The following is a 12,843-nucleotide window of genomic DNA, read 5'->3' as shown; positions in this document are numbered from 1 at the left end:
ATATAACATATCAATAGCGTGGTATACCCTATGGCATGCCCACTATACCTTGCTAACTTTCATGGAATGTACGAAGGATAATATAATTTAATTCACTACAATATAGTTCAACCATTATTATAATCAAGTATAAGATAACACATGTCATTTATCGATACATAGATTTAAACATTCTAACCCAAATTGATTATTCGTATTTGTACACAAAATTTTTGATAGCACAAAAAACATTTCTAGTAATACATATTATAATTTGTCCATTTAATATTTATCATTTTTATTGTCATGATTAATACTTCAATCTTGTTAATTCAATAATATCCAACAAATTAATATATGTTGAGTATGCCTCATATTTCAATCAAATTTGAGAGATAACCTCCTAGTTAAACTCTATTTATTTGTTTCAGTCAAAATCTAATTAGTTTAGATTATTTTATTACTATTTGACCTATGAATTTAGCCTATAAATAGGCTCTTTTACAACCTTAGAAAATACACCCATTAAAGTTTAGAACTCATAACACTTTTGGAGAATTTAATGTTTACATTTTGAGGGTTCTTTGTTTTTGAGTTTCGGGGTTTAGTTTTTTATCTCTATCTTTTGTACTCTTCGTTCTTTTACCATTATCGTAAAATTATCTTTACCCATGGTTTTTTATGCTCTTTGGAGGAGTTTTTCCACGTTAAATTTGTGTGTTCAATTGCTTAATTTCTTCTGCTATTTTTTACTTATTCGTTGCTTAATCAGATCGATCCTAACAATATATTTACTAAGGCATTTTTGCAAACATAGCTATCAAATAATCCTACCTTAATATGGTATCATTAAGACACCACACTAATTTAAGATATAATTTTTTTATAATTAATTTTTACTTGTAATTAACATTTTGTTTAGGCTACAAAACATCAAAATCCAGCCGACTTCCCTTAGTTGAAGGTACCCTCACTAAAACTCTTGAAGGTCAACTAAGGTCTTTTTTCTCCAGCCTTGTTCGTGTATGACAACTTCTTGTTAATTTCTTTCATCTTTCCGTTCTTCTCCCACCGAATGGGCAATTTTTGTTTCTAAACCCTTTAGCTTCCTTCATGGTGGGTTAAGTGAATGAAAGAAGAACGTGTAAAGGCTAAGTGCTTAAGCAAGTATTTCACTAATCACCCCACTTTTATTCCACACATTAGCTTATTTCTCTTTCACAATAGCCGAAATCTAGCAATGAAACTAACCTTTTCCCTTTAATTGCTAGTTAAGGAAGCATACATGAGGTGTAAAGTCATCATCCATTGAATCTTTAAAACCACGTTTCCCACTTCCAATTTGCTTAATCATGAAAGAAATTTGTGCTTATTTGGTTAAAAAAGTTACGTAGTTTTCATGAGCTAATTTCAAGTTTAATCCCTTCATACTAGTTGGAAATTTTTTCACCTCTAGTCCCTCATATTTTATACAATTTTCAATGTAGTACTTGTAAGAAAATTTCTAGTTATATTTTATTACCGTTATTAACTCCTTAAGCTAATTCAATTCAATTTGATTCAATTAATTGTAATTTATTTAATAAAATTTTTATCATATCAACATTTTTGAAATGTTACAGTGAAGGGCTAAAATTAATATTAAGCTAATAAAGAAAAGGCTATGTCAAACTTCTGTTATGAATTTAATGGTAAGATTATTAAAATTTTAATTTCAAAAATTTTAGTGATTAAATTAAAAATTTTATAAATGGTTGAAGAAAAAGGATCATCATTCTTGTAATTTACCCCAAAGGAAACCAAATAAGCTTGGAATAGAATCCAAACGGAAGCCACATGCATCGAAAACACCAACATTAAACCATCCATGAAGAAAACATGTTAAAAGGAAATCGCCTTTCATATAGAGTGCTATTAAAAGGCTAATTGACTTTCTTTTTTCTTTTCTTTTCTTTTTTTTTAAAAGGGCCTTATAATGTTGACGATTATCGTAATAATATGTTGAAGCCAAACATTTTTTGATCATTTTTCTAATTTTTAAGATTTCATATTATAACATTTTTATATTTTAATTTTTAGATTTTAATAAATTATCTTTGAAGTAGTTATCTTTAGATTTTACGTCATATAGATGAAAGCGCGGATTTTAAAAAAAATTAAGGGTTTTAGTTTAAATTTTTGAAAATTAAGAAAATAGATTATTTGTTAAGAGAGAAGGTAAAAATGTCTTCTATAACACTGCGCTTTCATATTCTGTCTTGTCACGCCACTTGAAAATACTGCAAAATATTTTTTGTCCTTTATTAAAAAAATTAAAATTTTGATGACCTTTTATAGCATTAATTAAAATTTTATTATATGCTTGGAGTTATATTGTTGATTAAGCATGGAATAGAAAAAATGATTAGACAAACAACATTTCCTAGATGATAGCAAATTTAGGACCGTAGAGGAATTATGATTTTGAAATTTAATTCTAATAAATAGTATTTCTTTTTTTTTATGTCGAGAACGAATATGTTATTTGAAGTTATCACGAAAATTTTAATTTATTTTATTTTAATACGTCTTAACTATAAAAAAATAGTTAATAGCAGGTAAAATGGATACAAAAGTTTTGATACCATTTTCTGATATAAATTTATATATTTTTCTGTTGCAGGTGAATGGAATGAAAGTGAAGGCTTGTCAAAATATTTGTATTATTTGTATCTTTCTATGTGGAGAAAATGAAAAAATAAAATAAAATAAAGGATCGTGTTTGGTGTATGATATTAATAGTCTGTGATGTATTTGGCAAGTTATATATGAGAATAAATTTTTTCTTTTACTCATGTTCCAAATATTATATACATATATGTATATTAAGTAAAAGAGATTCATTCCAAGACAAAAGGAAAATAAGTCCAACCTCGACTAGTACAAACACCAAAATTCTCTTGGAGTTAAAAGATAAGAGGGTTTTCAAGTTTGCCCTATATAAAATTAAGGTTCTTGCACAATGAGCGAAAATTTGACGAATATCCTGATTTAAAATATATATATTTGAGATGAAAAAAATGTCGCATACAGGAATCGCTTTCAACTGAAGTGGTATAGTTTATTATAAATAAATAAATAACAAAACTTATAATAGAAATTAATGACTGCAGCCATAAATCAACTAAAAATTTGACTATAGCATATGCACCTATCAATTAATAGTATAACTACGGTGAGCAAATATATCGTTCTCACGAAGACTAAAAAATACTAGTAATTACCATCTTTCTATTATTTAATCGACAAATTTGAGTGATTGATTAAAACTAAAATTAACTAAATTAATTAACTAAAGAACACGACAAAGAATGAATCAGGAAAACAAACAATTAACAACCAAGTAGCGAAATAATACCCAGTAAAGAATCCACCTAGATTTCATTTGCCATTATCAATCGAAATTAAACAATTTCTTTACTTAGTATCTTGATTCGTAGAAATCTTTAAATTATGCTAATATCTCTTTCAAGAGTAAGAGGAACTAATTCTAGCTTGATTAATTGAAATTTCTTTCTAATTAAAACATCTATTATCTCATTAAATCGATCTACCGATTGCCCTATTAAATTTGATTCTAATCTGGTAGATCTATTTTGAGGATTGCATGCAATTCCACTCAATTGTGCTAGATTTACTCTTAAACAATGATTTTTTTCTCCTCTAATCTAAGCACAACAGACATGGATTAATAGTCCGGAAATATTAAACCAAGAATTAAGAACACATAATTGAGAATAAGATTCAAGTATTTATTGCGTAAAATAGAAATAAAAAGACAAAATTCATCATAGGATTCATCTCCTTCAGGTATTTAGAAAATTAGTTCATAAATGCAAATAAAAACATTCTAAAGACTGTATAACCAGAAAAAATAAAAAAACTCATAATAAACTTCAAAGAAATCAAAAGGAGATCTTCAATTTTGATGAAAATTTGCTTCGGAGTCGGTTTCAATGGTGTTCTTTAAGTTGTTTTCTTCAATATTCTATGACAGCTCACTCATCTCTTCTCATATTTAGTATATATAGGTCTTAGAATGCCCGAAAAACCTAAAAATTATATTTTTCCGCGTGTTTGGAGTGCAGATCGCGATTTCCACAAAATCTGGCACATGGCCGTGTGGCATCTCATGTGGCTCACACAGCCGCGTGCCCAACCAGTGTGGCTCCTGAAACTTGCTTTGATTTTTTTATTTTTGATCGTTTTTCGCTGCTTTTTCTCCCAAATACTCTCCTAAGTATAAAAACATGAATTTATAGATTATGAGCATAAAATGCATTATTTTACATTGAATAATCATCCAAAAAAGCTTTAAAAATGAGAATAAAACATGTTGCTTTTATCACTTATCAATTAAATTAACTTTTCCAAGACAATTAATTATGAATATAACATTTTATTTATTTTTCTTTTCATAATATATTTTTCTAATTTTAATTAATTATGTTATAGTTAAATAATTTATAAAAAAATTACAATAGGGAGAAATGAATAATTTATTAACCTTAATATGTAAACATTTTACCAATATTATTTTTACCCTTTTTACAATTATATATAATAAATTACAATTGCATTTTGCCCATAGCGTGAAAATATTTTTCGTAATAATAAAACATTTGATTTAATAATTAACGTATAATATTAATTTTACTCAAATGGAGAGGTTGCAATATATGAATTTTTATAATTTAATCAAAATTTATATAAATAAAACTATATATATTTTTTAAACACACAATTACAAAATGATAAAATACAAAACGTGTCATAATTATACCCTGTCTTATTTATCACAAGCTATAGTATTTGAGTATCATAGTCATATTGTTGTGGGAAAAAAAATTATACCCTGTTACTTGGAAAGTCCAGCATGAAGGGCTTTAAGCATTGACTTCGAAATTCTCTTGCAAAAACTTGTAAAGCTCCTCGGCCACCATGGAAGGGTACTCTTCATGTGGTAAAAGAGCACCAGCAACCTTAACAAACTTGCTGACTCCTCTTGCTTCCCTGAGAGCTTCCATCTCTGCTTTTGATCTCTTCGGAGATCCCTCAGTTGACACGACCAGAATGGGGATTTTCCCCTCCAAACCAGAAAAGAGTTCAAGGAACTCATCACGGGAGTTAACAGGGTCGAGGAGACCAGTCAAGAAAGCAGCGGGAACGTATCGGGATCCTTTCTCTGTCGTTAACTTGTATCTGCTTTGAACAAATGCTGGAGTCACATTTTGAGGATTTGCATACACATGAGACTTGTACTGGGATTGAATTGCCCCCTCATTGCTCACAAGCATATTATACATCATCCAACCAGCTCCTGGGGTTCTTAAGATGCCCCTCAACAGCCCATATCTGATAATTACATGGGACAAAGATGAAAGATTGTGGCTTAATATTTATAGGAGAATTTTGAAAGCAATCATATAAAAATGGCACATTGAGGCTCAGAGTCAACGCTTGTTCGAAAACATTTGTAAAGAGATGTAAAATAAAGCTTTGTCACAAAGGAGTGAAATGACATCTTACACATCAGCCTCCATTAAACTTCACACAATCTAGCACAGCATAATTGCTGCTTAAGGCCAGCAAACAGCTGTCCGTAACCAGCAAAGGTGAGATATCATTCGGATTTACCTAGTTTGCATACTGGAATCTCGACCAAACACGATAGGCAAGGGACCAGCCCATGTTGGAGCGACTGCAGCAATAGCTTTCGGCTTCACCAACCCCTTTTTTGCTGCCCGAACCACTATTGTGGCAGCATGACCACCTCCAAAGACCAACAAATCATTCTCTGTTTCAATTGCAGAAAAATTGTGAACAAGCTATATTGCCTCCTAATTAGATGTCTAGCAATACTTTCTCGGAATATCTGTTAAATGATGCAAGTGAAGACAAAATGTACCATATTAGAAACCTATGCTACTTGGGTTCAGGAGTGAGAATTTGATATGAGTATGTATCCAAAAGAGATGTATTTAAATTGTTTTGAATATTTTTCATACATTTAGAGAGTTCTTGGAGATCATATCTCTGGATGTGTCAATCGCATATGTCACATACAAATACTTCAAGAAAATGAATCCTAAATTGTGGCCTATTGATTGGGTGTTTACATTCTCAGGAATAACCTAGGTTTAAATCACAATTGTACCAAAAAATTACTCCAAGAAAATGACGATGACATTGCAAGAAGGTCAATCATCACTGAAGAACATTTTAGAAGAGGGGAGACACAAAACGTTGATTAAAAAAGAAAGTCAAAATAACTTTTGACCTCAGATATTACCTATGCTGCTCAAACTCTTCATTTTTGTGGAAGTACCCATGTTCAATCCTAATGTTCCACACATAGATACGAGGAATATGATCACAAAAGATCCTCCAACTACATGAAAAAAATAGGAGAAATTTGACCACCCTAACACATACCCATATCCAACATTCATATCCAAATTCAAGTAACATAGAATATAACAGTCCAACTGCAAAATAGTTTCCCAAGGAATTTTCATACACAATGGAGAATGAAAAGTTTACATAGACAGGCTTAAGGTAACCATGGGCCAAGCTGTATGGGGTTGGGATAAGTTTAAACACAAAATCATCCTATTCATATTTGCCCAAACCCAGTTAAATTTGAAATATGGGTCTTATTCTGTTCAGACTAGTTAATATTTGTAAACAAGTAGCCTAAACCTGTCAAACCCACCATATTATATTTTTAAAATATAAATGGTGAAAAATATTATTATTTATTTATTATTTATTATTATGTTTTAAATATGGATAACTTAAAATGATTTTTAATGTTGAAACTGTAATATGGAATAGATTAATTATTTATATAGAAATAAAAGTTTATATATAATTGTAGGTGGGGATTTTAGACCCGGTCCGCTAGATCACCAGAATCCCCCAGACTACATCGGGACATCGAGTGTTCATTGTTTTATTTTGTGGAAAGTTAAGATGGTGGAGTAAGAAATTGCGGCCGAACCATCTAAATTCTTGTATTCATTGTTTATTACTTTGTTCTTTTATTTCCGCATATTTTTAAAGGTCAATTCATCCTCTCTTAGTTATTTCAGTTGTCTGATCATACTAATATTATTTCCTTTTAATTTTTACTATACCTTATATATGTCATCACCTCAACTCTACTTGTGGAATTTTTAAATTTCACTAACAATATATCAAATATTTGTTCATAATATTATTGTTCAACCCCAAGTCTTGGATTAAGTATTTGGATTTGAACAAGTGATCAGATCCGTGGACTTAATCTAGAAAAGAGCATTCATAAATCACAATAGGAATATGAACATCAAAGAGATATGAAATTGACGATTCAACCCCGGCAAAACACGAGCCGCACAAGGTAAGAAGCCATTCAATCAAATCATCAAACAAAATCAAGGCAACTAAAGAAAGTTCATATCTAAAAATAAGCATCAAACTAAATAAACAATATAAAAGAAAAAGTTCAAGTATCCACCTGGGAACTTATCTCGTTAATAAAAACACGAGGTCTAAAGTCATTCAAGCAAATCATCAAACACAATCGAGGCAATTTAAAAAAAAAAAAGCACAAAACTGAACAAAAAAATACAAAAGAAACAAAGGGTCTAAGTATCCACCTGAGGAACTTATCTCGTTAATAAAGTCGACAACGAAATTTTCCATCACGTCAGCATCATAATCCATCTTTGGCCTGCTAGAGAACCCCAATCCAGGCCAATCAACAATAGTTGCTCGCAAATTGAGTTTACCAGACCGTTCCAAAATGTCTTTAGCAACACCTCTCCACTCTTCCACAGTGCTTACATCTGATATTGTTGGAATCATAAGTATATTCTTCTGGGGACCAGTTCTTTCATGCTCATGCTCTTCATAGTACACGTCAATTACGTTATCCTTGAACTTCCATTCCCAATAATTTGTCTGAATGATCATACAACAAACTAAAATAAAAAAAATATGAAAAGGAAAGGTTTAACTAAGAAAAAAAGACAAAAGTCCGTGATGTCAATTAAGCAGAGACGTCATTTACCTTAGTTGGTTTGAGGGCTTTTTGTTCATTGACAGAAGAGGGTGTCGAGTAATCCAGGGAAGTAGAGGAAGCTCGAATGGAAATGGCTTTAAAAGAGTAAGTGGTTTGAGAGAGAAATGGTCTATAGTTTTTGCAAGTAGGAGCAACAGTTGCTAATGAAAATATGGAGATTGCAAAGGAGGCCATCGCCATGAAAATGAAATCCAATTTTCTTTTCGGGAAGAAAAGAGGAAGAGGCTTTTAAATTTTTTTCTGGCCCAGAGAACAAAAAAGAGACGCTTATGAGATAGAGAATTTACGGATTCCGTTGGAATTCTATTAATCACTTAAAAAGGAGGCTCTGAAAAAAGAAAATCTGTGACAAGTTACTATCAACATTTCTAAAGGGTTAACATAATCTGTAACACATGGTTAAATAATTTGGTGAGCATGGATCCTCTTTATATTAAATTCAAAAGCGTTAATCGTTAATAAAAAAATCTAATATACTTACCCACCGACCATTATATATATTAAAAATACAGAATTTTATATTTACTTCTGAAAGATTGCAAATAAATAGAATTTTATGTGTATTGAAAACATATTAAAATTAAAATATTATTTAAAATATTTCTTTTATAATTATTTTAAAAAGTTTTAAAATTACAATTTAGAAACATATTAAATAATTTCGTGTAATATATTAAACATATAGAATTTTATATTTACTTCTAAAATTGAAAATAAATAGAAAATTAAATCTATTTTAAAACATTTTTAAAATTGGGATTTAAATATTTTATATAAGTTTTAAATTATATTAATTTAATATATTTTTAAAATTTGGATTTAAATATTTTATTTAGATTTCAAATAAATTAAATAGACTTTGATATGTCCATAACAATATTTGTAGTGTTTATATGGAGATGTCTAACTGAAAACAAAATTAGTAACCACTAACAGTTTTAAATATTTTGGAAAATCATTAGTAAATTATGTATATAATAAGGGAACGCAATACTAAGTGATACAAAAGTTTACAATGAATATCATGAATATCAAAATATGCATGAGATGAGAGCAACCCTCCCCCTTGAATTTGATTTCTTTTAGCATATTTATTCATACTCATCTCTAGTACTATGCTTGGATTTCCATCTTTCAGGCTTTGCATGGTGAGATTTTGATCTACGTAAAATTTTGAAAGATATTACAAGGGAATTTTTGCGGATGTTGATTTAGAATCAATAAACAAAAGTAGAGGAGAGTAATATTGAAACTTTTAAGTTTAATAGGCGCTATATTTTCAGAAGTATTTGCCAAAAAAAAGTGATGGGATATATATATTTGCAAATTTAGGTGAGGAGAGAATAATATGACTTTATCATTCAAAAAACATGGTACCAATTAGAAATATTGATAACCATGTATTCGTGTGTTTTGCGGGTGAGTTTCTGAACTCCAACTTTCAATTTTCATTCTACATGTTGTAGGGTTGTGATAGTTGGGTTATGTTTGTTAGAAAACTTTGATGCATAATTTGGAGATGTTGAACTTGTTGCTGTTGGGTAAAAGTATTGTTGATGATGTTTTGTTCTAAGTGTGAATATGTGGCCTAAATCGAAGACTTCTTGCGTATATATTGTTGTCCGCATAAGCTATCGAAATATCAATTGGTAGTAAATTATTGTTTACTTGTGAATCTATGGTTATTGAATGAATGCGGCTAGATGGTTTATGAATTGCTCGTGTTGGCAAGCAGTAAAATACGAAATGAGCTGCATGTTAATGTAGAAGTGCATATGCCTTCTTGATAATAAATGTTGTGTCTAAAATGAAGATATGTTGCGAAAGAAGTATCGGTGTTGTGGCGAGATGTTAAATGAATGAGATATCGGTGTTGTGGCAGGATGCTAAATGAATGAGATATCGGTGTTGTGGCGACATGTTAAATGAATGAGATATTGATGTTGTGGCGGAATTGTAACAGCCGATTTTCAGTGGTGTCAGAAATAGTGGCTTCAGGACCACAAATCTGATGAGAGAGTTCATAAATATCATTAGTTAATATTTATGAGTCAAGTATAATATTATTGAAATTTTAATTTAATAAATTTCATTGATTGGTCATATAGTCAAAGTTCAAATGTATCATAATACAAATGACATGTCATTAGGGACTATACGATTTCGGGTGTTGGTCCTAGATGTCCTACCGATGGCTGAAGTCCTGCATTCATGTAACAACCCGATTTTGGGCCTAGTCAGAACAGTGGTTTCGAGACCAAAAATTTGAAGTCGAGAAAATTATTTTATTAATTTTTTTGGGATTATAGCATGATTATGAGGGTGTATGAAAAATTTGCTGAGTTAATTTTGACGTTCATGAGCTCAATTGAGAAAAAATGACTAAATCGCATAAAATGCAAAAGTCCTAAATTGATAGCTAAAAGTGTCAAATAGCTAAAGAATAAAGATTGGGGGTCTTTAAAGAGCAATTAAACCCTATTTTGATAGCTTGGCCGGCCATGAGAGATGAAAGTGTGGTAAAGTCAACATTAGGTAATGTTGATGACATAAGGTGTACTATACTGATGCCAAAAAGCCTAGCTATCATTTTCTTTTCTCCATCCTTTCTTTTGACCAAAATTTTCAGCAAAGAAATGGGGTTTTAAGAGCTTGAAATTTCAGCAACTTTAAGCCTTCTCAAGTAAGTGATTTTAATGGTTTTTCTTGAATACTTTTGTACTTTTGAGACCCTTGAAACATGGGCTTTCAAATGAGGGTACTATTTTGAAAAATGATCAAAAGTGTAGGGTTTTTCCATGAAAGGGTTTGTAATGTTTGCTGAGTTTTCATGGAAGAAAATAAGTCTTAGGTGTGTTATGAACAATTTTGGTGAAATATGTTAGCATGAAAACACCTAAAAGGACTATATTGCATAAGTTGTAAAATAGATGTTAAGTATGTGAAATAGTGGGAATTTGGAGTTACTATAAGAGTAAAAAGGGTTCGGATAGGCTTAAGATATGAAGAAATTTGATAAAAATAGATTTTCGGGCCTAAGGGTAAAATGGTCATTTTGTCAAAATCTAGGGGCAAAATGGTCATTTTACCAAAAGATATGAATTTTCGATTGCTAAATTTTATTTAGTGACTAAATAAGTGCATTTTATGATTATAGATCAAGAATCACCAGATCCGAACTTAAACTGGGGGAAAGCCAGGCAAATCGATTAAATTGACTAGTCGCCACATTTTATAATCCGAGGTAAGTTGTATGTAAATAATACAACTACAATGTTAATGTATGTGTTGAATTGTCTTGAATTTAATATAGCATGAATTGATTGATTGTAGAATAGAGAAAGCATGATGGTAATAGAGATAGTAAAGCTCCCGTTTGAACGAAGGAAATAAATCAGATATTCATGCCATAACATATGGGTTATCATGAGCTAGTGTAAGACATGTCCGGGACATGCATTGACCACATTATGAGAGCTAGTGTAAGACACATGGCATCGGCATTGAGACGAGTGCTAGTGTAAGACAGGTCTGGGACATGCACCGGCCTCGAGACATAAGTCAGTGTAAGACATGTCTGGGACATGTATCGGCTACGAGATGTGTCAGTGTAAGACCATGTCTGGGACACTACATTGGCACAGATATGCTAGAGCTTGTATAAGACCATGTCTGGGACATGACATTGACACCTTACCCCATGTTTGAGGCTTAATGAAATCTGATAGTGTTCCAAATGGTTCAACGATGAAAGCTATGATTTCAAGCTAACGAGGAAAGTATAATCGTGTTGTGAGTGGTACAGGTACCTATTTGGTATATATAGAATATGTGCCCATTTTATGATATACGATATGTACTGAATATTAATGAGTAAGTTTTTGCTTATGCCCAATTGTATGTTATGAGCTTATTGGTAAATGGTAAAGTTATGTTGTATATTCATTTATGTGCAACTTACTAAGATTTATGCTTACTCCTTCTCCTTTTCCACTTTCTTATAGTGCCGCCTATCTAACTCAAGGACCAACGGAAGTCAGAGATATCGATCACACTATCAATCGAAGCTTTCGATATAGTTTGATTTATATTTTTGAATACGGCATGTATAAGGAACTAGACTTGGGTTTTGTGTCATTATCAATTTGGCCAAATGTGTTGGCTTGGGATAAATCTGTCATTTTTTATTAACCCTTGAATTATGGCTAATATCCATTTTGATTTATATACAAGGATGTTATCTCCATAGATGAGTAAAATGTACACATGGAATGTTGTTTATTGTGGCTGATTTGGTTGCATGAGATAGCCTTGTATTGGTTTTGGTTGCTAATGTGTAGGTTGTGTAAGTAAGGGTGGCAAAGAGGCTTGGTAAATAGCCTTATATTGTCCACACGGGTAGACACACGGGTGTATGTCTAGACCGTGTGTGACACACGATCTGCCCTATGGGCGTGTGGTCCGGCCGTGTGTCCCCTGCACGTAAAATTTTCAAGTCAGTTTGCATGGTAGTAAACACTTGGGCAGAGACACGGCCGTGCGTCTCAGCCGTGTAAAGGACATGGCCTAGTACACGGGCGTCTATCTTAGCCGTGTGACATTTTGAGGTTGTTGACGTCAGAAACAAAATGTCCATGTTTTTGCACACGGGCTGGGACACGAGCATGTCATGGTCGTGTGAAGGACACGGGCCAGGGACACGGGCATGTGCCAGGCCACGTGAAAACCCCAGTAGATGTGCATTTAAAATTATTTCC

The 12,843-nt window shown here is 31.6% G+C and overlaps 1 protein-coding gene across 3 annotated transcripts; it reads right to left on the bottom strand.

Moving 5' to 3' along the window:
- Positions 1-4,702: 4,702 nt before the first annotated feature.
- LOC108467843 (uncharacterized) lies at positions 4,703-8,500 on the bottom strand. Of its 3 annotated transcripts, none has more exons than XM_017768647.2 (5): positions 8,075-8,500; positions 7,662-7,965; positions 6,311-6,409; positions 5,656-5,815; positions 4,703-5,373 (listed from the first exon to the last, which is right to left on the bottom strand). In XM_017768647.2, the coding sequence occupies exons 1-5, from the start codon at positions 8,264-8,266 to the stop codon at positions 4,905-4,907; spliced, it is 1,224 nt and encodes a 407-aa protein (XP_017624136.1). In that variant the 5' UTR covers positions 8,267-8,500; the 3' UTR covers positions 4,703-4,904. The 3 variants fall into 3 exon arrangements, with proteins under 3 accessions (XP_017624136.1, XP_017624137.1, XP_017624138.1); XM_017768648.2 differs by having other exon boundaries at positions 6,311-6,358; XM_017768649.2 differs by lacking the exon at positions 6,311-6,409.
- Between the last annotated feature and the right edge of the window lie 4,343 nt (positions 8,501-12,843).

The sequence above is a fragment of the Gossypium arboreum genome, chromosome 8 (assembly GCF_025698485.1).
Source record: "Gossypium arboreum isolate Shixiya-1 chromosome 8, ASM2569848v2, whole genome shotgun sequence".
Classification (NCBI taxonomy): Eukaryota; Viridiplantae; Streptophyta; class Magnoliopsida; order Malvales; family Malvaceae; genus Gossypium; species Gossypium arboreum.
Note: the sequence above shows the minus strand (reverse complement) of the source record. Positions and strands in the feature narration are given on the sequence as shown.

Bases quoted from the DNA above. Each gene is read 5' to 3' on its own strand.
- LOC108467843 (XM_017768647.2), bottom strand. From the start codon at position 8,266: ATGGCGATGGCCTCCTTTGCAATCTCCATATTTTCATTAGCAACTGTT. The intron at 5,816-6,310 runs GTAATATCTGAG...CAATTGAAACAG, and splicing joins GAAGAGTTTGAGCAGCATAG to AGAATGATTTGTTGGTCTTT. The intron at 5,374-5,655 runs GTAAATCCGAAT...TGTAATTATCAG, and splicing joins GATTCCAGTATGCAAACTAG to ATATGGGCTGTTGAGGGGCA.